Genomic DNA, 25,488 nt, shown 5'->3' with positions numbered 1-25,488 from the left:
CGAAATAAAACGTTTTATCTTACGGTGGTGATATTTAACAATAAACGTCCAGCGTTGATCATGATCACTTGAGACATGTCAGACGAATCTTCCGTTTTATGGGTAGGATGTAGGGAAAAACGATACATTGAATCCAAGACGCCAATCCCCGTATGAACACCTTTGTCATCCATATTTATTAATTTGTTTTCGTGGAAGAAATACTTCTTAACTTTTAGCATTTTTTTCTTTATTTGAAGGTTAGGCTAAAAGTAATCTCGACGATGCCCTTCAGACAAATGTAGGCCTATGCCAGGCCCACTTACAGTTTCTCATATTTGTCTGTACACTTATCGACCGGTCGGGCTGTTCTTCTGACGCGGCTGCCATTGTCCCCGTCCGCGCCGCCAGGTCGCCGGGCTGCAGCAATGTATCAGGCCCGCTTTGAATCAAACGTGACCCACATTGCTGCCAGCGTTTGCCCGTATATCCTGCCAGACGATCATGATCGATTCTTATAGGGCTCTTGTCAAACGCTGTTAGGAGCCAAATATCTGCAACTGCAGTACAGTCATTGCTTTTAACATTAAATGAGCGTATACGGATGTAATAAAAAGGACTATGCAAGGTGACTTATTGTGGCTGACCCCGAGAGCCGTTGTCTGAGAGAGATGGAGAGAGAGATGGAGAGAGAGATGGAGAGAGAGAGAGATGGAGAGACGGGGGCAATATTGAATCTTTTTCTGCGATTAAAACATTTTTAGCTTTCACGACGATCATATTTGATCTACTGCCCACCACAGCTCTGTTCTGAGATGTTACAGATTTATCAAAATAAACTTTTAAATTATCAGGAGCCACTGGTACCAACATGATTTAAAATAACGGGGAGTGAACGGTACGCGATGGATTACCTTAAGGCAAAAGGAGCTTTCAGTTTGACACTCAGAATAAGACACTTTTTTAATGTAATTATGGATCTTTTGGTAGCAAGGGAATGGAGTGCGTAAATATTCATTTGTACACACATGGGTTTATGAGGTTGAAAGTGACTTTGTAGTCTGAGCTTTGCCAAGTAAACATTTTCCGTATTTATTATTCCTGTTGTGTTTAAAAATAAACAAAACAAACCCGTTAGGTAAGGCGGACAAAGCCAGGGCAAAGGAAAATAATAATAAAAAAGTTACAATTAAGCTATTAAACGGGGTTATCAATATATATTAACATCCTTAGTTAAACTTCAGATCCCAGATGCTCAACAAACTTGAGAAAACCAAAATATTCTCCACACGTCGCCAGATGTAAATGTGGGACAGTAGAAGGACCTACTTTTCGAGCCGATAAGTTGATTCACCTATGGGGAATTAATTCATAATAAATAAGACCCACTTACAAATATAGGATATTTTGACCTCCCAGACAGAGGATGTCGGACAGTACCGTTTGAATTCTTTAAATGTCGCGTATTAGGCTTTATAGATGGGAATGTATTACTTCAATATAGCCTAATAACTTGTACTGTTGCATATTCCATATTATCTTTCCCGTGTCTCCCAATGCAACCTTTTGATACTAAAGTGAATAATACAGCGAAACAGAAATATATTTTAAATTCCGCTGTATAAAGTTTCAGATTCTGTTTCCCGTTGCAACAAAATCTTATGGGCTTTCATTGGAGTTTCTAACTTTTGAACTGATCTCACCAGAACACTGCATGGCTTAAAGCGGGAGCAGCTGGTGCGCCGGAGCTTCTCTTGCGGCGGCAGCTCGCCGTGGTGATGTGCGCGGCCGCCGCTGCGCCTCCTCTCATCGCCCACCAAGGGATGTGTTTACGCGGAAACTCTGCTATTTCTGAGTAAGGAGCTTACCGGACCCAGATGTGACCTTCATCCTTTAAATAAAGTCCAGATGTGGATGCACCGGTGTGATCGGTGTCGGAAATCACGCGCGTATGTGAGGGAGCGTTTCTAGCAAAAAACAAAAAAAAAACGTCGCTATTGCTAAGTTCTGTCTGGATAGTGTAAGCAGAGGCAGGTTAGAGGGGTGGGGAGGTACTCTTACGAGGGGGTGCACAGATCGTGGCTCCGAGAGAGACCCCCCCTCTCCGTCACATTCAACTTGTTTCATGCGCCTGACCGCCGCACGGACGACAACAGATGGCGAAAATCAGGGTCTCTTATGAGTATTCGGAGGCGGAGGATAAGAGCATCCGGCTCGGTCTGTTCCTCATCGTTTTCGGGATCTTGTCCCTCTTTATCCTGGCGTTTTGCTTGCTGAGCCCCACCCTGCAGAACATGCAGAGCAAGCCGGTGAACTGCACCGTGATATCCGTGCAAAAGGTGGAGGAGATGTTCGAGTGCGTGTTCAGCTGCGGGGTGGATTGCAAAGGCACGTCGCTCTATCCCTGCCTGCAAGTCTTCGTCAACAACTCCGAGTCCAACTCCAGAGCCCTGCTGCATTTCGACGAGCAGCAGTTAGTCCTGAATCCTAAGGTAAGTCGGACGAACTCCGAGGCCGCACACACGTGTTCCACTCATCAGGCACATTGTTCTGAATGATCGATTTAGATGTTCTACGTCAATAATGGATTTCCTTGGAAAATGTTAAACACCAATCCTTATTTACTCAGCCTTTTAAATGGTTTATCGTTCTCCCAACCGTCCATCTTATTTAGCTTATCGGTGTATTTATCATTATGAGATTCCAAGTTCCAAGTGCAGACTCACAAGAATCACAAGAATTTTTAATATATATATTTTAGCAAGTTACCCTATTCACAAGGCACAGCTGATCGATTTAACATGTTAATACGTAGTAAAACATCAACTCTCCACTGATCGTTGTTCGTTGATATTCAAAGATTAAAGCTATCATACCCAAGTCCAAGTATTTGAAAGTTCAAAATGAGACTATTCCGATTACTTTTTACTGGTAGGCGTATACAGTCATTGTAGCTGAAATGAGCAAGGAAATATTAAAACTTTTATGGAAACGTGAACAGGTTTCAGAAATTAAGTTTGCATAATTAATATAAAATGCGCATAGCAAATTAACTGAAGTATTTTTTTTCTCTTACCTCTTTTTCTCACAAACCCTCTCCGAGTTTTAACTTGCAGTAAAAATGTCCAAGAAGTTAATGCGCCTCCAAACTGATTTGGAGTGATTTCACAGTGGAGACGTCAAGTATCGTGTAATGTACATCAGACCGTGTAGTGTGGGCTGATTTTATCAGCATTATAGGAAGGGTAGATTGCTCACATTTTCAGTCGTATTTCAGAAATGTGGTAGCAGTAATAAATCATTGTACCGTATTTTTTGTAATATTTAGGTGTTACAGGGGTGCGTTTTTAAATAAGCAGGGGCTGAATGCACTGAGCAAAGTGGTTTGGACCCTGGGTAGGACCTGTACTCTGTGGGTCCTGGAAGGAATGTTGATGTTGTCCCCTTAAACGTGCTTAATCCTGTTTGCCCGTACAGGGGAGACAGCAAGCAGCTCCCTCCTATCTTACCTCCTGACATCCTGCCAGCTCGAGGAACTTCGTTTCACGCCGTCTGAACAGGGTCTTCTGCTTGCGTGGCTTCTATGGCAACAGCCCGGCTCCCTCATTGAGCCGTTATATCGATTTGCTTAGTTCACAATTTCAAGGAGAAGACATGCTGTAGTTTGCAGTCTATAGAATCGCTCAATTGCTACTGGATGGCCCACATTAGTCTGTCTGAATGCTTTTCTCTGTGGTAGAGCAGCAGTACTGTACTGAGGGATGTAACCCCACACTGTTCTGGATGTGAAGCCACTGTTCAGTGTGGTGGGTATGGTCTTTTAGTAATATAGAAGTTGAAATATATAACTGATCTTGCATGCAGGTATACAGTGAGATGAGTGTGTCTTGTTTCTGAATCACACCACTGGGTTTCACCGAAGAGCCACTATCGGCTGCGGTGATAAATGATCTGAACGGCAATTAGATTTATTTGGCAGGTACGTTACTCTGAACATGCAATTCATCTCGGTGCACTTGGATCTGCTCTAGATACAAACACGATACAATTAATGAGGACATCACGCACAGTGCTCAACAAATAAGCAGACAGGCGAAAGCGGTAAATTACGCAAAAGTTCCTATGTTAATTCCGTAGTTTTAGAAAGGCCTTAGAGACACTCCATGTTGGCTGACGTTGTACGTGAGATCTGTGGCATTTCTGAAATGGGAACGGTCACGTCAGTGTCAGTAATGGCTCACCTTTCGACGACGTCGCCCAGGGGTGTTATCGAGTGAGCATTATGGGTAGGACAGTAGGGCATGTGAGACGAGAGGAGCTTCCTCTCCCTGCCGAAGGACAGGGTGACCAGCTCATACCACACCCAGTTCTCTCTCCCTCCCTCGGTATTTCTCACCTCTGATATTGGTTCTAGCAGAAGATTCTTCTTTTGTGTCACGCTGGTGTATCTAACTTCCTGTTTTCTGGTGTCATGAGAACGACGTCGAGGCCGTTCAGCAACAATCAGCGGCTTTTGCAAATAAACACAAGACACACGATCTGAATTTCGATCACACACCAGGACAAATGTTTGTTTTCCTTGGTTTTATTCTATAATATGCACAGCGGGACTTGTCCCTACAGTGTACTATTCTTATCAGGTGCCAGATGCTCCGAAGAGGATAGTTTGTACAATTTAAATAAATAAAACAATGTGTAAGCTGGTTGTAAGTTTGGTTCCTTAACCAGTGTTGCGCACTGTGGCACAGTCCTGAAGGTAAAGTTGCTGTGTAAATAAGTGACGAAGTCAGAGTGTCGGACAGAACGTGGAATTCTGGAGCCGGAAACACAATTAGTGGAGCGGTGGATGTTTGTGGGGTTTGGTTTGAGCGACTCGCCCGGATAGCACTCTGGGTCCTGAGGGGACAGAGGCTGTCTGTGCTGTGCCCATCCGCGGCGTGTGCATGGCGAGGGAGCGCTGACCTTTCTCAGAGATGCGTAATGAAAGCCCTGTACTCCCAGGAGGCGCCTTGTTAGCGGTTTGATTAAGCGCCGGTCTAATGAGCCTCGGTCTTCCCACCCGCCATACTCCCTTAGCCTCATTTATATCCGCCATAACCACACACAGTGGAGAAGTGGTCCCTTATACTGGCGTCATGGGGTCACATGTCAATCAGTCACTGATCCATTATAATACAGTATGGTCGCTTGGAAGTTTGACAGTAGGTTTTACATATGCTGAAATGTAAACTGACTTTTTTATTTTTCTGATGAGAGGTTATAGTAAGTCGAAAGTTAACTTTAAAGTAAGGTAGTCTGTACTTGAAGCTAACTGCTAATTACTCTTGCATGTGTGTGCCTGTTTTTAGAGATTCCCCGCTGACCTGTTCACAGACTTGTGTAGCTGCCCTTCTGATGAGATGTTTTATATGTGATGTCTGTAGTCTCTAGTCACCTTTCCTCAGGTGAAAGTCACACTGCGTTCAGCGGTTCCACGTAAGGTGAAACGCAGCCCCCCCCAGCGGCCTACATTTACAGCAGACTCGTTTCATGACAGGCTCACCATACAGTGACGAGCTTCTCCTTGCCCCTGTTGCGCTCCGCTCATCGTCATGGTAACATGGCGAAGCAAAACAAAGCGGATGGGGGGCGGGGGGGGGGGGGGGAGCGCTTTGCGGAAGATGTGGAGTCATGGTGTGAGTCGCGTTCCGCCCCGCCACGAGAACGAGGATGATAAACCCACCTAGTTTAGCGGCTTCCCAGCCTTTGTACTCAATAAGACTCCATTCTGTACAAGCCTGATAAATAAATGTAATGTTGGTGATTCTACTGTGACAGCATTGTCTGGCCAAAATGTGACGCACACGCATGCCACAGCTGTATGATATCAGGACAGCCTGATCATTTTGCACAGTCTGCCTGGAATGTATTACAGTTTAGTTAGAACAACCAATTAGCAGAAGCTAATCGCTGATGTCTTTTTCACGTTTAAACTGCATTCCTATTGGCTATCATAGACGCCCACTGTCACATGACGGGCTCGATTGAGATTGGCTGCCGTAAGCATGTCCAAACTCAAAATGGCCCTTCTGTAATTGGGGTACACCTGCCGTGATTGTGATTGAGTTCAGGCCACTTGGCTTCCAAAACAGTTGCTGCAAGTCCCGACGCCTTCAGGTACATCTCTGAAAATGTGTTTGGCTCTCGTGACATGACCCTCATTACATTAATTACTCTTTTTTTTAAGTTGGCTAGCATATTATAGTTAATGCTTCAGTCAATGATGCACAGTCAGACAAAAAGGAATCTGGGAAGACTTGGGCAAAGTGCATTAAAATGCACAAATTCGCATATGAGGTTATGTTGGCTGCGAATCATGCCAACAAGCAATAACATTAAGAGCTCACTCTAGGAGATTATCAAAGACCAGAAGTTTCCAAGAGTTTTGGCTGTAGTCAGGTATTCAGGATTCAGCCGTCCTGAGCGAAATTCCATTTTGCCGCACAAAGCGGATTTTCGGCTCCGACCTCTCAGCCCTGGTACTGTCAGGGTAGCAGTTTCATAAAGGCATTAGTCTCACGTGGCCTTGTAGGCACCGTCGTGCCATTTCCCTTAGCAGCCTCGTGTGGCACCAAGGTCGAAATAAGCCGCAAATGGTAGCTAACCAAGGGAGACGAGTAGAAGTGAGATGTGAAACTCAACTGAAGAATGAAGTGAGCTAATTGACTGACAAGGGCTCCTGCGAATGATGGTGTTGTTCACACTAAGAAAGCTGAGAAGGATCCACATACAAATCCCATGAGGGGTTTGTGGGGAACAAAGAGATCTACGTCAATATAGTAAGTTGAAAAGATTCTTCATCTAAGATGGCATTTTTAAGAAGATATTATTTCTTATCGGAAGGATAAAATTGCCTTTCCCGATTTGTATCCATTGCAGGGAAAACCTAATCGTTAACCCCAATCGTTAGGCTGATTTCCCCTTTGGTAGGAGTGTAATGAAACCCACAGACAAGTCAAATCGATGAACATAACTCTAGCAAAGTCGCATAAACGGCCTCAGCAGACCCACAAGATCAAATCTTAAGGGACTCAAAGCTCATTTGTAGCTTGTGAAACAGTCCAGTTTAACTGATTATAACTATGCAACACACAACTCTGGAAGAAAATTAAGAATTAAAATTAAGGGACCACAGCAAAATTTTCACTTTGACTCATTTCTCAATTTATGGGTTTGCTTTTTTTTGTTCTTTGCAAACTGCATTAATGAAGAGCTTCTTCCTTCCTTTATGGGTCTTCAGTCCTGCTTTTAGGAGCCTGTTATGAACTGTCCTAACAGTGCACTTCACACCACTTAATGTTTCCCATTCCTTTTGAAGGTCACTTGAGGTCATCCTCTGATTCATGAGAAACTGCCGGATAAGTTGACAGTCATCTCTGGCATTAGAAAGTCGCTTCTGCTCTCTACCTGGCTGGTTATTGGTTATTGCCAGTGTCTCCTGCTTCACCCTGTTCTTGTGTACTGTTGTCTTAGAAACTTTGAGCCTGGAAGCAGCCTGCCTGGCAGCGTAGCCTTCTGCTGGCAGAACCTGATTAAATCAGGATTTAGAAATGCAGATTTGTTTTTTAAATATAGAGTGGTTTCTTCATTTTTTTCTGGAGCTGTATTTAAAGAAGTCGCTCAAATGTGATTAATCTAAAACGACACCAGCAGGATTACCGGTCGTATTTGAACACAGACGACTTTGGACTCTGACGAATCTAACAGTGCCGAAGAGTGTAATATGGACCCTGCATGCCTTTTATTCATGTAATAACAATAATTATCATCGTTCCTTGTGATGCCGTGCGCGTCACAGTGGGTAGGCATTACTGCTGGCTCTGGCTCCTTGACAATTACAATGACCCTTTAAAATAAAAGCGAGACGTGAAGGATGCGGTCCGGTCGCAGCTGGTGTGTGATCAAGGTTATAGTGCGTTCACTCAAATAAAACCCTGATCTCGTATCCAGGGAAAAAATTATTATGTAGCACATCCCGCAAACATAGCCCAATATGACAATTCTATTGCTAATTGCAATTGATATTCTTCAGTAATATCGACAGAACCGAATTGGTAATTATATGCAACACAACCCCAAGTAAAATAATTAGTTTTCACCGTAAGCTGTCTGTCATATTGACTCAGATGGACATTTAATTAATTAAAAACGCGCATTAAAAATGTGTTGTTTCGTCCTACCGTCACTTCCTAGGACATCAGCTTAGCTAAAGCAAATTAATTAACGTTTGCGCTGAAATAATGGCGCCGTCCTTGTATTCGTGGCTGAAATGTTAATGGAACAGCCCCCTTTCACAAAGAAGAATTACTTTTACGGAGTTTTAAAGATTTATTATTTGAATTCCTTCTTGTGTCGATATTCTTTGGTTGTTCTGTGGGGTAATTTTTGGTGGTGGGGGGACCCAATCTGTGCTCGTCTTTGGTTGCTAATGATAAGCGTTTTTGTTTATTTAATTGGAAAGTTTGTGAATGTTGTTGCTGTTCAGACTGGAATTTCTTTTCCTCCCAGTGATGTCCTGAGATTTAGAAAAGGTTATCAGCAGACAAATTAGGTGGAAGGAGACTAGTGCTATTTATTTGTGCATTTGCATATTTCATTATTTCATAATGAAATATGCAAAAATGTGAGGGGAAAATAGGGTAAAGTTATCTGCAGTCTAACCTTCAGTTTTGAAATCCTGCTTTCACTACTGTTTAAATGTCAGGTCCAGTGTAGCTGCTGTTTTTGGGGGTGAAGTAGAGACCACAATCCTGTGAGGACAGGCAGCCTCCATCATGCCGAGTCGAAATGTTCTCCTTCCGCTCCCAGACTGATTTGGACTTGGTGCTGACCCAGTAGCCTTCTGGTGAATGGTTTAGTTCATTCCCATTGACACTGTTCTTGTTCCATTCTCTGTCTGTGGTTTAGTAACCATGAAGCAATGTTGTGCTTTTCAATGGAATGTGTGACATTATGAGTAAAGCGTTTAGTAAATGTCTGTCTGTCTGTCTGTCGAAGGCATTTTCAGACAGTAGTGATGTCATATTGACATGGTAAAATTCCCCTTCTTGTCCCCCTATTGCAGGTACACTATTTCTTTCCAGGGTCCAGTGTTATCCTTGCACTGGTCTTTACACTGTCTCCCATATTTATGACTGCGCCATACTGCACTGGCCTTTCCGGATGGGTGGGGGGTGGGGGCAATAGTCTTGGCCTCTATATTTGTGAACCACGTACGTTTCTCAGGCTCATGGTGAGTGAGAGCCATTGCTGTCTTGTCTCTCTCCTGACTGTCCACCAGTTGAAGGGGGAGGAGGCGGGCAAAATGTTTTTTTTGTTTAAAAGAAAATGACAAACTACACAGATCTCGTTAGTTTCCTCTCCCATGAGCATGTACAGTATAAGAGCCGCAGTGCTGTTTGAAGGCGATTTTCTTTTATTGCCAAAGCTTTGCCTCCCATTGGAAGGACTGTAGTTTTTGCCTTCTTGTTAGCTGTTATTGAAACAACAAAATATCGGTTTACGAGTCTCTTTGCAACTGGAACCGAGTGACATTAACAGGAGGAGAATTTGGATCAGCTGGTGCCTGTGGACCTGGACATTAATGGTTAGAAAATGGAGCGCAGTTTAGTAGGACTTGCATCTTTTCTGGCATGGATTTCCCCATTAAGATCTTGTTCTCATAAGGAAATTCCCGGTCAAAATCCACAGTCTCCTAAGGAATGCAGACAGGTGCTTAACACGGGTATCTTTAGACGCCTGGATCCCCAGGTACCCACTGAGCCAGAGTTCCGTGGGGAGACCACAGCCCCAGACTCTCTAATACTTATGCAAAGAGGCAGTGGGCCTGCGCTTCATGAATAAAGTCACGATTGCAGGCTGTCGTTACGCTGCAGCACTGATGTCGGAGGAGCTTATTTACGTTTATTTGGACAGCCCCTTCGACCAGGACGTTTGCTGGAAAAACTGCCCCGACTCTCCTGCAGTGTTTTTTTTTTTTTACCAGAAGAAAAACATTCAAGGATCGTGATGCTAACAGCTGGATGAAATGGGAATCTCCTCGTTTTAGTTAGTGAGATAATCGCATAGTATATAACAGAGGAAAAGTTCATTAGTAAATGCCCAGGAAAGCATTTCACCTTTTATTAGTGGCCCTTAATGCCTAAATTTCTGTCTGTCTGTCTATCAATCTGCCTTAACTCTCTGTCTGTCTGTCTATCAGTCTGTCTAAACTCTTTGCCTGTCTGTCTGTCTGTCTATCAATCTGCCTAAACTCTCTATCTGTCTGTCTGTCTATCAGTCTGTCTAAACTCTCTATCTGTCTGTCTGTCTATCAGTCTGTCTAAACTCTTTGCCTGTCTATCAATCTGTCTATCAGTCTGCCTACACTCTCTGCCTGCCTGTCTGTCTATCAATCTGCCTAAACTCTCTGCCTGCCTGTCTGTCTATCTATATGTCTAATCTATCTCATGTCCTGTACTTTTTAATAAACTTGTGTAGCATTAACATCTATGGTCTGTTTATTAGTTGTAATTTATGTACTGTTAGTTGTTCCGTATCCTGGGTGTGGCTGAACGAGTTAGCAGTCCTTAGCTCTTATAGCCCTTGGCCCGTAAGACATCCTTAAATATAACATTGGGCACTTCAAATGAGATGTTCTGTAATAAGGCAAACACCTGTCACAGGATCTCTCACTCTCCAAAGCATTCCTTCGGTGCTGCTGGTTATTAATGTCTTGCTGACTGCCTGAAATCAGCCCTGAGTGCCCTTGGAGGTCAGCTCACAGGCCGAGATTTTAATGGGAGGTGCATTTAAACCAGCTATCTAAAAGAGAATAGACGTTTGCTCCTGTCTCTGTCCGTCTCTTTGTTTTCTGAGTTAATTACCCTGGGTGCTCAAGGGATTGGAAAGAATCTTATGTGTGGAAGGTCCTGAAAGACTGGATGGGCTTGTAGATGTGTTGAGTGAGGATTGCTTTGGCTGCAGGTTTGGTGAGGTGATGTGTGGTAACCTTAAACCTGGAGCCCTCCAGGGAAGATGTGATGCTCTCTTCGTGAACAGAGCTACTGCTTACCCACAATTCACCAGCTGTTCCATCTTGAGAAGTTCTGCGAGGTAGAACTGTGTTAAAATTCATTTCAGAAAACAACCACGGATAATTTTTTTTTTTTTTGTAGGTAGGAGATGATCAAAAGAATGGCACTCAGAAAAGATGATCAGAAGAAGTAGACTGCAATCTTCCATCTCCTCTATCACTGGGAACAGCTGGGGGTGGGGGGGGGAATCAGCCAGGTGGGCGACCCTTTTGCATGTGCAGTGTTTCCAGGGGTTTCTTCAAAATGATTTTCTTGCCACCACCTTGTTCCAATGGCAGGAATAGCCTTTCGATAATGGAAAACAAATTAACAGAGAGTATGTGTTCTCAGCTGTGATGGGCTGCGCTTACAGGGCGTCCCCCCCACTGACTTGGCGTGCCCCCCACTGACTTGGAACCCCCTCGTAGGGACATTGGGCAGCGCTGTGTAATGAGTGTGCTAATAGAATATGTCTGTCGATGATGATTATGATGAACCTCATTTTTGTTTGTTTGTTTTGCTGCCGCTGGGTCTGGGAGGAAACTGGAGTTGTGATGTAAGCAGGGAGACGCCAAATGGCTTCCTGCACATAAGCACCTGATAGAATTTTTTTTTTCTGGTAATGTAATATTGTGTGATATGTACAGTACGTCATAGTAATCATGGGAAGACATTAGCATGTACTGTTTAGCGTTCCTCTATTCTACCTGCTGTTCTGGTTGCATGAAACAGCTGAGAAATTGAAATATTAGGTTCCGTTTTGATTTAGTAAATCCCTTTCTTACCTTCATCATCATCATCACCCTTTTCAATCAAAATGGGCTAACACACTCTTCCACAAGGGTGTGTTTGTTCTGATGTGATGGATTAGAGCATCTGTACTGTAAACAGCTTGTGGGAGTTTTACTTGCACAGAAATGTTCTGAGGGCAGAATGAAAAATGGTTCACAGATAACCAATCAGATTGTATAGGAGCTGGGTCCAAGTAACTAAAGGAGGCAGAACCAACCAATCAGATTTCTTGGTTCTGCCTTCCATAGTTCCTCGGACCCACCCTCTCTATAATCTGATTGGTTTAGAGAGAGAAACAACATCCCTACATGTATTTTAGTCTGCTCCCCCATTAAGGGATTGTTTGATGGGATAATGGTGCAGGTAAAGAGCTGTGTTGCCCTGTGTAGGCTAAGGGGGCCTAAATGATGTGTTCCAGACCATTCAGACACCTTCCAAAATGAACTCTGCCATGAGTGAGCCCCAAGCTTTTACTGGTGTCAGAGATGAAAGGGTTCCACTGCCCTAGAGATGGGGTACCGAGCCGGTAGCATGCAGATGCCAGAAAGAATGCGACAATGCATTAGTAATGTGTTATTGTTCATTTGCGGGAAAAACGACCCTCTGAGGCTAGTCAAACCGCCATGAAATGAAACCCGTTTATATGCGAGTAACAACAGCAGTTCAGGGGTAAGGGTTCATACACAAACCCTGTGGTGATTAAAGTGCCTAACATTCAGCCCTAGCCCAGTGCATGGATAACGATTTCGATGTGAATGAATCTGATTAAATACGCAATATCTTTGAATTATATATATGCATGAAATCACTGACCTTCCTAATGCCTCGGGGTACGTGGAAATCAAATTCGAGCTGCTTCCACTGTCTGGTGGACTGTAGTGATTACACTGCCGTGGACCATACCAAAGTGCATGGAGGCTCGAAACGTGATTTCCGTTCTGTTTGTGAATTTAATCACCCTGAAGTTTGTGTTGTTTTTCAATAATATTTTTTTTACACAAGTTTGCTGGTTCAGTTATCATTTAATAAATAATAGCGGCCCTTGTATTTGATGAAGGTGGAGTCTGTGTGGTGTATAATTATTTTAGCGGTAATTGTTGGACAAGCCTGGACTTGACCAGATGGCCTGACGGTCCGCTGGGATGAAGAGCAAGGCCAGCAGGATGTGGCCACTTGCTATTTCTGCCATGGCTCTAATCTGTTCTTTTGAAATTACGGGCTCCCCCGCCCTACAGCCCACTCATGCATCCCAGAGTCCCCTGGGGTGACACCACCAGCCCACCAGCTAGACTCAGGTGAACCTGCAAGACTGCAGTTGTTGAGTCTTGTTGAAAGAGGAACCAGTTCCTCCTACCAAAGAAGGACTTGAGCTAAGCAATGCTGAACCAACAGCCCAGAGGTTTGTGAGACCTTAAACTGGACTGGGAGATAAGACTGGGTGACCCATTAGGCTTCCTCTCATCCTCCAGGCCAGTGTTTGCCAGCCCAGTCCTCAGGGATCCACAAACAGCTCATGTTTTTGCTCCCTCCCAGCTCCTGGCCAGAAAGGTGCTTAACACAGGGGAACTCCCCCACTTCCTCACGTGCCTCAATAAAACAGTGCAGTGACCCTGGCTGAATTGACGACCCAAAGCGAGGACCCAAGGTGTCCCCCTGCCTGCCCGTTCAGGCTAACAATGATGGCTTTTCATTCGCATACACTTGCACAGGCTTCAGAACGTGAAAGAAATGGGGCTTTAATTTTCATGTCAGGGTAGGAAGAGGCTTCAAAGGCCTCCTGTAATGCGTCCCTTGGAAATCGCAGAAGTTTTCAGGACACATCACAGCTTAATTTTCTCTCAAAGACCAAAATATTCCCCTTTAATCTACTCTGAGGTCTGGGAATTGTTACCACTGCAGGAATCAAAGTTTGTGCTCCACATTTTCCATGGTCCATTTCAGCCTTGGCGACGGATGATGAAATGCTGATCTCTTTGCCGGGTCCAGCCTGAAGCCTCTGACGCTTTTCAGCGCTTAACTGTATTGGGGTGTAATGAATGCATTTGGAGAGGGGTTACAGAGGCGTAAATCTGAGGTGAGAATCAGCCATCTTATCTGCTCACCCCGTCTAGCGAAATAAAGACAGGTGTCCCATTGGTCACACATGTACAGTGGGCAGTTTTGTGCCCCTTCCCTTTGCTTTCTGGATCTAATTTTCTTATGCGATGGCTCTCATTGGCCAAAGTCTGGCTGACGAGCACTTGCATGTTTACCGAACAGCAGTAACGTTACCCACACTTCCAGCAAAGCAGTACTACAGGGAGGCCTAGTCATATTTCCTTCTGTAATTATCACACTGAGCGATATAAATATCGGGTAGCCTGCTGGTCTTTGTTTGATTCAGAGCATAAGCGGAGTGATTTCAGGACTTATTTAGCTTGAATTGAGGCAGGTGACTGTGTGCCAGAGGTAATCAGTGTTTTACAATTCAGGCAGAGCTGATGACCTGCTGTGCCGCGGCGTTCTTCAAGCAGGCTTGCCTGTTTGCCATTCAGTTATGACATAGCACTGAGTCACACTGTTTGGGATCTTTGGAGGCTGACGAGGGAGGGAGGGCAGGCCGCACTCAGTCGTTGCTATGCCAATGGAGCCCGTCGTGTAAAACGGGGCCGAGTTGCACCGAGCCGCTCTCGGTTCGGACAGAGCCGGCACTGGGGGCTACGCAGGGTTGCCAGTCCTCATGGCAACTGGTGACGCTGGGCTTTAGGCAGCAGGCCGTTTATTGGCGTGATGAATGTGTGTGTGGAATAGAGGGATCTCTGGGGTTTCCTTAGGTGTGGTGTAATGCTCGGGAATCATGGAAAACAGATTTCTAGTTTGTCATCTGAGGTATTTTATTTTGACTATGGTCCAGATATGGTTCAGAGTTGGACTGACATGCGTGTTTTGTAAATGAATGCATAAACGGTGCTTTTAGCAGATCATGCCATGCATTCGTAGTGTTTTTGGTGAATTACTAGATAATGAATTCTGCTATTTTTGTGCACTGCTATTTTTGATGGTCTGAACTCACCTCCCACTGAGGCAAGAAAGATGTGCAGAACCTGGGATAATTCTCAATAGAATAGGATAATTCTCAACGCCCTGGGTGGTTTCTGCGATTTACTCTTGGAGAGATTTTGGCAGGACAGACACACTGGGGAGAATTCCCAGAATTTGTCCATTTGATTGTGAATCGGTGTAGCTCCACAAAGCTCAGAACTGACTTCGCAAAGCACTACGAAGTCAGAAGAAACTTTTGAGGGCTTTGATGATTTTCGTTCATTGTTGCATGGTGCACCTCCAGTGTGCTGATGAACTCGGCCTTTAGCGCTTCAGGCTTTATTCAGACTTCTGCTGGTTGGTTGCTGGCCCAAAGTACACAAGCAGCCGACCTTATTTATACCATTATTTAGGTTTAGTGGGCCAGCAATATGTTTACACCAGAATATTTGACCCACAAAGCAAAAAATATACACTCGGTGGCAAATTTATCAGGTACACCTGCTTGTTAATGGCGACAGCTTCCAAACAGCCAATCATGTGGCTGGAACTGAATGCATACTGCACCCAGATAGGGTCAGGAACTTCACATATGCTGGACGTGAGCAATTAGGTGCAAAAATAACAGCTTATTTCAGCCAGGGAGTGCAGAATGACTTCTGTGAATGCACATCTCATCTACCCTTCAAGCAGTTCTGGAGGTAAAAGGGAGCCCTACCCAGTACCGGCTAGGTGCTTGTAATATAGGGGCCACTCCTGTTACCCAGGAAAAGGTCTAATGAAAACCAAATGGGGAAGGAATGCAGAAACGCTGAAAATTAGACAGATGCCAAATACCATTGATAATTTACAACTGTTACTGATTATCAATTGTTTGTGTATCAGTTGAGGTTAATAATCTCGCTAAAGTCAACTGCATAACCCCATACACCCCATGGAATCCGAACCTACATCTTAATGGTTTTGTGGTGTATCTGTGAGAAAACGAATGTCTGTAATGCATGAATTAGGAATGTGTGGTCTGACAGTCGATGAAGAATCCAGAGCGTGTGGCTACAGTCAAAATCTGGAATCTTGGCGATTGATCAGACCATTTCTTACAGTAGATCTGCACCTGTTTTACAGGCAATGTAGATCACTTTTTGAATCATTTATGAAAGCAGTTGTCAAGACCTATATAATTTTTAATAAAGCAGAACTATAAACAGATATTTATAACGAGGAGGGCTCATGAATATTAAAAGAACATTCTGTCACAAGTTACACCAGGACTCGCAAAGACACTGAGTTTTCTGGGATTATCTCCAGACCACCCTCTCTGGGGAGTGGGGGGGGCGATTGTCCCCTGTGCATTGGGTGAACCCTGGCAGGTCATGTGATCCACGACGGCAGAGCGGCGCCCTCCTTTGCAGACCCCCTCTCTCTGTGATCTCCATGGAAACCCTGTTGCCCAGGTGAAGAGGAGCCCCTGGGCTGAGCGTGATGCTGGTGCTGTTGGAGGTCTCCCGTCACGCCGGCGTCGGACAGCAGACGGCGCTGATGGGGCCGCTGGGCGGGGGGGGCAGGGGGCTGCCTTCACGCCTGATCTACCCATTCGCTTTCTCCACCCAGGCTTATGATCTTAATGTGTCCCCTGCGGTTATTTATAGACATGCGAGGTGGAGACGACTAGCTGCATCCCCCATAGCAGAAGTACCAACATATGACTCACTTAGGGACTTGATGTATATGAATAAACCACTATTCATGTGTGCATGCATGTAGCCACGTAGTAAAATTATTTAAATGTGTTTAAGACCCCCCCAAAATCTATTTGCTCCAACTAGGCACGTATCCAGCAAGTAAAATTAAGAGGTAGAAGCCACGCCCCTCTGATCCCATCTAATTGGCAAAATCTACCAAAGACTTATGGGCCTGCATGTGTGTGTGTGTGTATATGTATATAATTTATGAGGTATATGTACTTGCTGATGCAAGCAGGCAGCTCCTCCAATCAGAAAATCTCACGGTTGTACCAAAATGCACGTGGCACACAGAAAGGGAATACTGAGGTTCACTTACTGTTCAGCTGAGCGTTAGCCTGGCACGAGGACACGCGCCACAGTGTCTGGAGTTTGCAGGGACTGGTGTGATGAACAGATAGCATCCAGTCAGCTGCAGTTCTGTGGGCGAAAACACCTTGTTAATGAGAGAGGTCAGAGGAGAGCGGCCAGACTCCATAACGCTAACAGACCGCAAGTGCAGAAATAACAGCTTGGCGGCGAGCAGGACGGCTTCCCTACATGCACAGCTCAGCGAAGTTTGAGGCGGCTCTGGAGGCGAAAGATGATTCTGGTAAATACACCTAATCCGGTAGCCTCTGAGTGCACATTCGTATGTACACCGTACGTCTTCCAACTGTTTATCTACAGAAACACGACATAATTACAACACTACTGAGGTACAGTGAACAGAAGACTATGTGGCGAACCACAGAAGTACTCAAAACCTTACTAATGTAACGTCCAAGTGATGCTGGTCCGGGTGCAGTTTCGGATGTTCTCACAACCTGGTTATTGTCCAATATGACGGGGCGATGATGATAATTGCATTAAACAGGAGTACTGTGTGCCTAAATGTGCTTATGGAATGGATCTTGGCTGCTCTTTCTCAGTGCTCCTACGTTCCCAAGTGCGAGCGGGACAACCAGAAGAACAAGGAGAAGGTGCTGGTGTGGCAGGACTTCTGGATCTACAACATCAGCTCTCAGTCCTTCACCTGCTTCTTTAACCAGCAGCGGAGGTGAGACTGCCCTGTCGCCCGCAGGGCCCTTCCGGCAGTGCCCATCCCCTGTAGATCGCTTACTTGTGTCTGTAACATTGTGACGGCGTTATGGCATGTGGATCAGCATTATGGTTACAAGTATTATTACCTTATGCATTTGTTTGATCGTTTAGAGTTGCTTACAGAGGTGGTGAGTAGCTCTGTGGGTTTGGATGTTTTGTCTAGGATCTGAAGGTCATTGGTGCAAATCCTAGGGTTGGTGTCGTGATTTCACCAATGTACTCTTGTGCACGACCCTCAGCCTTGATTGTCCGAGGGGCTGCCTGACCCTGCTCTCTGAATCATTTGTTAGTTTGAGTAAAAATGAATAAACCAAGCATGGATCTCTGCAGGCTGCCCTGACCTGCAGGCCTACCTCTGCACGCACTTGGGTCCGCTTTTTGCCGTGCTGGAGAGTAGGTGCTGATGGGGAGTGTGATGCACCCCTTGCTGGGTGTCAGACCAGGGTAGCGTGTCTGGAAGCCCTCCGCGCTCCCCGACCAACACCCGGTGTGCCGGGCCACTTGTGGTTCCTGGTCCATTGGTGTTTATTCTGGGCCGGCGGCGAAGGGCTTGGATAAGCGCATTAAAAGTTTGAAGTGAGGAAAGTTGGAGACACGCAGCCAAACCCATGCAGCATATGGACCTTCCTGGGGGTGGACTTTCTAATTTTACTCCGTCATTTTTCATCTCTGCCTGATGAAGGCGCTGTTCCTTCTTTACGTGTTTGTCTTTGCTCTGAAAAATGACTTTTATATAGCTGTGTGAAATGTTACCTGTTGTTACAGGATGTTAAAAAACCTTTCTAGTCTTTTCACACACCTGTTCTAACCCCCATGTATTAGACTTAGCCCCCGGTTCTCCTGAGGGCTGACAGCGCTGAGAAGTCACGTACCGGCGACGGCAGCGCCGGTCTGAGAGTGTCACAGCAGCCTAGAACCGGCAGTGCGTGGAGGGTCTTCTAGTTACGCAGCATGTAATCGTTCTGAAATGAAGTTCACTGCGGTCAGTAGGCCAGCGGGTTCCGGCAGATGCTCCCCTGGTCCTTTAGATGGGGTTGCCATAGCAACACCAGTGTGGCACAATGAGGCTGTCTGCAGAGGTGGTTGTCTGTCATCTCTCTCGTCAGGGGACACGTTCCTGCCCCCCCCTTACACACACAGCTCTATTTACCCCAGACAGCCTCATCTCCACTGTAGGTGAACCCGGGAGAATGAATGGACCTGTTCTGGGGGGATGGCTGGTCCCGAGGTGCTAACTGTGGATTCATCATGTATCATCCCTGATCGCTAAGGGGATTAAACTTCATCTCATATTAGTCTCTTGGCAACAGCTTGGTTGTCATATTGGGATAAGTCTGATTCACATCAGGGTCTGGTTTTATCATTATGATTATAAGCCTTTGTCTAGAATCCCTTTCAGTGCTTCATGCTTTATTCCATATACAGTTGAATTTCCTCTAAAAGCAATTACGACAAAGTACTTTGGCCATATAAACACAATCCCCGGTGCCCCAGGGAATCAACACCCCTTTGATCAAGTATCCAGTTCCTTAACCGCTAGACTGACTGCTAGCTGAAGGGAGTGTGGCTGCAGTATTAGATTGGTGGCTGCTGTCGTTTACTTACCCACTGTGTTAATGTAACAGCAGGGTGAAGGTGCTTAACCCTGAGCACTAACACACTCCTTATGGCACTGCTTGTACTGAATCGACAAGCTGAAGGGCATAAACCAGGTTCATGATAGAAATCTTCTCCATCCCTACCTCTGCTTCTCCGATTTCCCGCCCGCGTCTCATTCAGGACAGAAATGGTCGTTTTTGAAGCGGACGGACAGGCAAGACGGATCCCAACATTCTCGGCGGCCATGAACGCCAAGGCTTGCGAGGGTGGTGCTCCACTTTCCAAGAGAGTCCAGGGAGCCGAGAGGCTGATCAGATTGTGCTGTTGGCGGGGGTCTGTCTCCACGGGCCCCCTCCCTGCCTACACCACCCAGGCAGCCTGCCTTTTTTATCCTGTAATTAACATATTTACCCAGGCGACCGTCCAGCAAAATGCAGACCAGAGCCATCTGTGTGTGCGCACAGCCGCCTCGCCCCACCAGTGGCCTAATGCCTGCTTGTTTGTTAGATTTCTCGATTTGTTTCTAAATTTATATATTTGCTTGTTAGGTTTATATATATATGTTTTTGTTTTTATATTTATTAATAAGCGTCGCGTTCCCACTGGCTACCGTTTCCTGTCGATAGCTATGGTCTCGTGTCCCATGGACGGTAAGTCGGAGCGAGATCCTTTGGAGTCTGTTTTATTGAGCGGTAATCTCCTGCCAACACTGCTTGGTACAGAACTGCTTCCCACTGCAGTCATGTGCTTGGCCTTTTACTGAAACTGCAAGAACCGTATCAGTAAAATGAGCTCTTTTTAAATAAAATTTTATTTCTCTCCTTGAATTAAAAAGTTTAGCTCGTGTTATGTGGAGCCAAAAATGGTGGAAATGGGATTTTGTGTGCGGTGTGCATTCAGTTCTCAAAATCTAATGGTACTGGATAGGGAGGAGCACTGTAAAAGGGAGGAGGGAGTTCCAAGAGCCCCTATGGGGGGGGTCTTAAAAATTTGGAACATAAGTGGATTGGTCAGGGTTAGGGGCATGTATGGGGCCCCAAATCTCTAGTGACGTGTCTGTGGACTGGTCTTTGATAACTTATTTGTGTTAACAGTCTCACTGTTGGGATTGGACCCCCACCCCTCTCTCTTGTCCGCTGTCACCCGTGTTTCCTCTGTAATTCCTGAGATACCTCTGCTCTGCCCGCCTTCACCCCGGTAGGGCTTCCTGTTGGAAAGATCTGGAAACATCCTGTCAGTATCTGAGCTGCGCTGAGCTCAGCTGACAAGCCCAGATCCTCACTGTGCCTTAGCCAGCCACCAAGGACAGTGTTACACCGCCAGGCAGCTGCCATCGTCTCTGTCCTGGGAGTCGCTGAATGCGCCGTAGTGTAGGGAACTGCGTTGGGGTGTGTTTGCCCGAGACCCTGTGGCCCTCGAGGCCCCTCCGGCTGTTTGTGTGCCACACGCTGTGCATTTTGTGTGTCGTTCAGTGTGTGTTATGCGGTAACACACACAAACATACACACACCGCACACATATATACACACATACATGCACACTGCACACATACATGCACACCGCACACACATGCACACTGCGCACATGCACACCGCACACACATGCACACTGCGCACATGCACACCGCACACATGCACACTGCGCACATGCACACCGCACACATGCACACTGCGCGCATGCACACCGCACACATGCACACACACGCATGCACACCGCGCACACACACGCATGCACACCGCACACATGCACACACACGCATGCACACATGCACACACACGCATGCAGACTGCACACATGCACACACACGCATGCACACATGCACACACACGCATGTACACCGCGCACATGCATACACACACATACACACATATGCACATACACGCATACACACACACCATACACATGCACACCGCACACATGCATACACATACACACACCTGCACAACGCACACATGCATATACATACATACATACATACATACAAATGCACACTGTACACATGCATACACAAACACATACATGCACACTGTACACATGCGCACCACACACATGCATACACACGCACACCGCAGACATGCATACACACATGCATGCACATACATGCATGCATACACACTCACATGCATGCAAATGCACACATGCGCATGCACACACAGGCACGCACATGCACACACAGGCACATGCGCACACATGCATGCATACACACATGCATACACACTCACATGCATGCATGCATACACACATGCATACGCACATGCATGCATACACACACATACATGCTCATACTCACACATACATGCACATACTCAGACATACATGCATATACACACATACATGCACATACACACATACATGCACATACACACACATGCACACCACACACATACACACACATGCATGCACACCGCATACACACATACACACACATACACACATACATATACATACGCACACCACATACATGCATGCACACACGCACACATGCATACGCACGCACACCGTGCGCATATGCACACCGCACCCATGCATACACATGCACGCATACACAGACATGCACACCGCACCAATGCATACACACACATGCACACCGCACCCATGCATACACACACATGCACACCGCACCCATGCATACACACGCATGCACACCGCACCCATGCATACACACGCATGCACACACATGCACACCGCACCCATGCACAAACACATGCACACCGCACCCATGCACAAACACATGCACACCGCACCCATGCACAAACACATGCACACCGCACCCATGCACAAACACATGCACACCGCACCCATGCACAAACACATGCACACCGCACCCATGCACAAACACATGCACACCGCACCCATGCACAAACACATGCACACCGCACCCATGCACAAACACATGCACACCGCACCCATGCACAAACACATGCACACCGCACCCATGCACAAACACATGCACACCGCACCCATGCACACCGCACCCATGCACAAGCACATGCACACCGCACCCATGCACAAGCACATGCACACCGCACCCATGCACAAGCACATGCCCACCGCACCCATGCACAAGCACATGCCCACCGCACCCATGCACAAGCACATGCCCACCGCACCCATGCACACGCACATGCCCACCGCACCCATGCACACGCACATGCCCACCGCACCCATGCACACGCACATGCCCACCGCACCCATGCACACGCACATGCCCACCGCACCCATGCACACGCACAATGCCCACCGCACCCATGCACACGCACAATGCCCACCGCACCCATGCACACGCACAATGCACACGCACAATGCCCACCGCACCCATGCACGCACAATGCACAAGCACATGCCCACCGCACCAATGCACGCACAATGCACAAGCACATGCCCACCGCACCATGCACGCACAATGCACAAGCACAAGCACATGCACAATGCACGCACAATGCACACACAATGCACGCACAATGCACACGCACATGCACAATGCACGCACAATGCACACGCACATGCACAATGCACGCACAATGCACACACACATGCACAATGCACGCACAATGCACACACATGTTTTTAGTCATATCTTTGTAGGTACCGTCCATTCATTTCTATGGGTAAAATTCTAATCCCAACCCCCAACCTTAACCCCTACCCAGCCTTAACCTTAAGTAACCAAACAAAATACAAGACTTTAGACATGTTTAATATTTTGATTGTAGTCACTGATTTTTATTAACTTGAATTTCCCCCTGTGAACACCGAAAAAATGGTCCCCACAATGTCAAAATAACAGGTTTTTTTATCACATTTTGAGGCCATTTCGGCGCTATAATATAATCTGTACATGACCCCCCACATACACAGACATACACACTTTTAATTGTTAAACCAATGAATTTTGTTGTGAATATGGCGATTATCATTTACTTGTGGACAATTTAATTTATGTATATTTATGAGCAAAATTCTGATATTTTCTTGCTTAGCTCCTGGAACAAAATATCAGGCAAAGGGTGAGTCTTGCTATGGTACCTTGTTATGGAGTGTGTAACGATGAATGTAGCCTCTAATCCACACATACGGTATCTCTCTAAACCCCACGTGGTATAAAGTTCACAACGAATGCATCTTAGCCTTAATACGAAACTATATTAATTGTAAATGTATAATTATAGCAAAGATAATTTATTTTTGTGACTATGGAATGGGTTTTTCCAGGGCATGTTTTGGGTATCATCTGCATTAGGGTTCAACGGTTTGAAGATGAACATGCCTGCTCTCTGTCTCCCCCTGCAGGCCAGATGACGTGCTGTGGAAGCGTTCCCTGGACGAGAACGTGCTCCTGCACTGCGTCCTGTGGCCCCTGGTCAGCCTGCTACTGGGCACTCTCATCGTTTTGCTCACCATCTGTGCCCGCAGCTTGGCCGTCCGCGCCGAAGCCATCCAAAAGCAGAAGTTCTCCTAGGGGCCAGCAGGGGGCGTCAGTAAACCTTACTCCAGGAGCAGGTGCTCTATGTCGTGGGGCCTGATCGAACTGGAGATGGACAAATGTTACAGAAGCTCCCTTATCCTAGAGGACAATGCAGGAGGCAGCCTCTGTGGCCATATTCAATGGTGTAAGACCATGAGCTCACTCCAAAAGCAGTCTCTCACCTCTCCCTGTTACTGCCCCCCAGACGTGACGCTTATGTGACTGTCAGCTTGTTCGTCTATGATCCATGTTTCTCCATCTGATAGACTCATTGTGCTCATTCAGCTCAAGTGAACCATGAGTAGGGGGCTGCTGTGAGACATGGAATACACTCTTGATCTTGGTGTGATAAATATATGCAACAAGTTGCACGCAGGAACCTGCATAGATGTAAAACAAAACAGCGTTGTTCTGTAACCACCCTGTTACGTGTGTCTTGGCAGTGTTTGGTCTCCATGGTGATCAGACGTTGGTTCTCTGGTCACTCTGTATTCTGGAAGATCTCTGATGGTAAGAATGTGTCCATTGCGTAGATAATGTGTTCAGTTAATGTTGGCTGTTAAGTCTCATTTGTGTGTGTGTGTGTGTGTGTGTGTGTGTTTTTAAACCAGAAGTCCTTAATTTTATCAAAAGGCCACCACTTTGAATAACTTTGCAGGTGTTTTGAGGTCCTTACTTTGGAAAGGTCGAGCACCTTGTGTAATGTAGCGATTTTTAAAAATTATAACCCACCAACCAAAGCCATCTGCTCTTAGGCCCTGGGAGGCCCTGGCCAATTTAAAAGGCAATTCTTTTAAAATAAAGTTATTTCACATAATTGAGAATAGAATGGCAAGCAATCTGAGACAATATGCAGGGGCCTGTTAACCATATTGGATTAAAATCTTCAGACTTTAAATTCTAATATAATTATCTGTATCTTCTTCTGTGATTCTTGAAAGTCAGGTAATTACAGTACTTCTGCCCTAGAGGTTATGTTGGGGTGTCTAGGTTTCTGAAAATGAAATAGAAGTTTTGAAAGGACTTATTCTGTTTCTTTGATCGACTTTCCAGTCCTCATACGTGCCCAGCGACCTTAAGAAATGGTCGCGCTACAGGCTGAATCTATGCCGTGCCCCTTCAGTAATGTGTCAGGTTGCTGAGTTGTCTTTGGAGCGCATTCTGGGAGCTCATGTCTTGGGGAGACTCCAAGCCAGGGCTGCTCGTTCTCAGAGTGCTCCTGCTCAGCCTCTAGGAGAGCGCAGTCGTCAGCTATCCCACAATTCACTGTGTTTAATTAAGTGTTTTAATCCTAGAGACAGGAAGATTGAGAAATTAGGATATTGCTGCCGCACTTGTTACGACCAGGCAACTTACCCGATAGGTGCCCCCCCCCCCCCCCCCCCCCCCCAGAGGCGACTCTGGAGACTCTTCCATCTCGCTCTGCAGCTGCTTCCTCCTTGTCTTGAGTTTTAGAGGTGCTAGCCCCCCTCCACCCCCCCATCCCAAACCCTCACACACAAACAGCACTCCAAACATTGTGTCTGACGTCATACTGACTCTGTGGGGTCTCTGACGTATGTGTGCTGTCCTTTGTCCTGTTTCCTAACTGTATGAGCGACTTGTCTCCAGTATCTCCAAGTAGCATGGGTATAACCCCAGAAGCTGAGATGTATCATCTTGGTCTCCTTGACTTAGGCATTAACTGTTTGGGTTCCTGTGCTTCTGTCAAAAG

The 25,488-nt window shown here is 46.1% G+C and overlaps 1 protein-coding gene across 1 annotated transcript; it reads left to right on the top strand.

The window, feature by feature from the left end:
• The first annotated feature begins 287 nt into the window (after positions 1-287).
• Positions 288-25,157, top strand: LOC125739165 (calcium-activated potassium channel subunit beta-4-like). Its single transcript, XM_049008988.1, has 3 exons — positions 288-2,471; positions 17,539-17,666; positions 23,600-25,157. Exons 1-3 carry the CDS (start codon positions 2,136-2,138, stop codon positions 23,766-23,768), a joined length of 633 nt encoding a protein of 210 aa, XP_048864945.1. The 5' UTR covers positions 288-2,135; the 3' UTR covers positions 23,769-25,157.
• The last annotated feature ends 331 nt before the right edge of the window (positions 25,158-25,488 follow it).

This window comes from Brienomyrus brachyistius, chromosome 1 (assembly GCF_023856365.1).
Source record: "Brienomyrus brachyistius isolate T26 chromosome 1, BBRACH_0.4, whole genome shotgun sequence".
Lineage (NCBI taxonomy): Eukaryota > Metazoa > Chordata > Actinopteri > Osteoglossiformes > Mormyridae > Brienomyrus > Brienomyrus brachyistius.
Note: the sequence above shows the minus strand (reverse complement) of the source record. Positions and strands in the feature narration are given on the sequence as shown.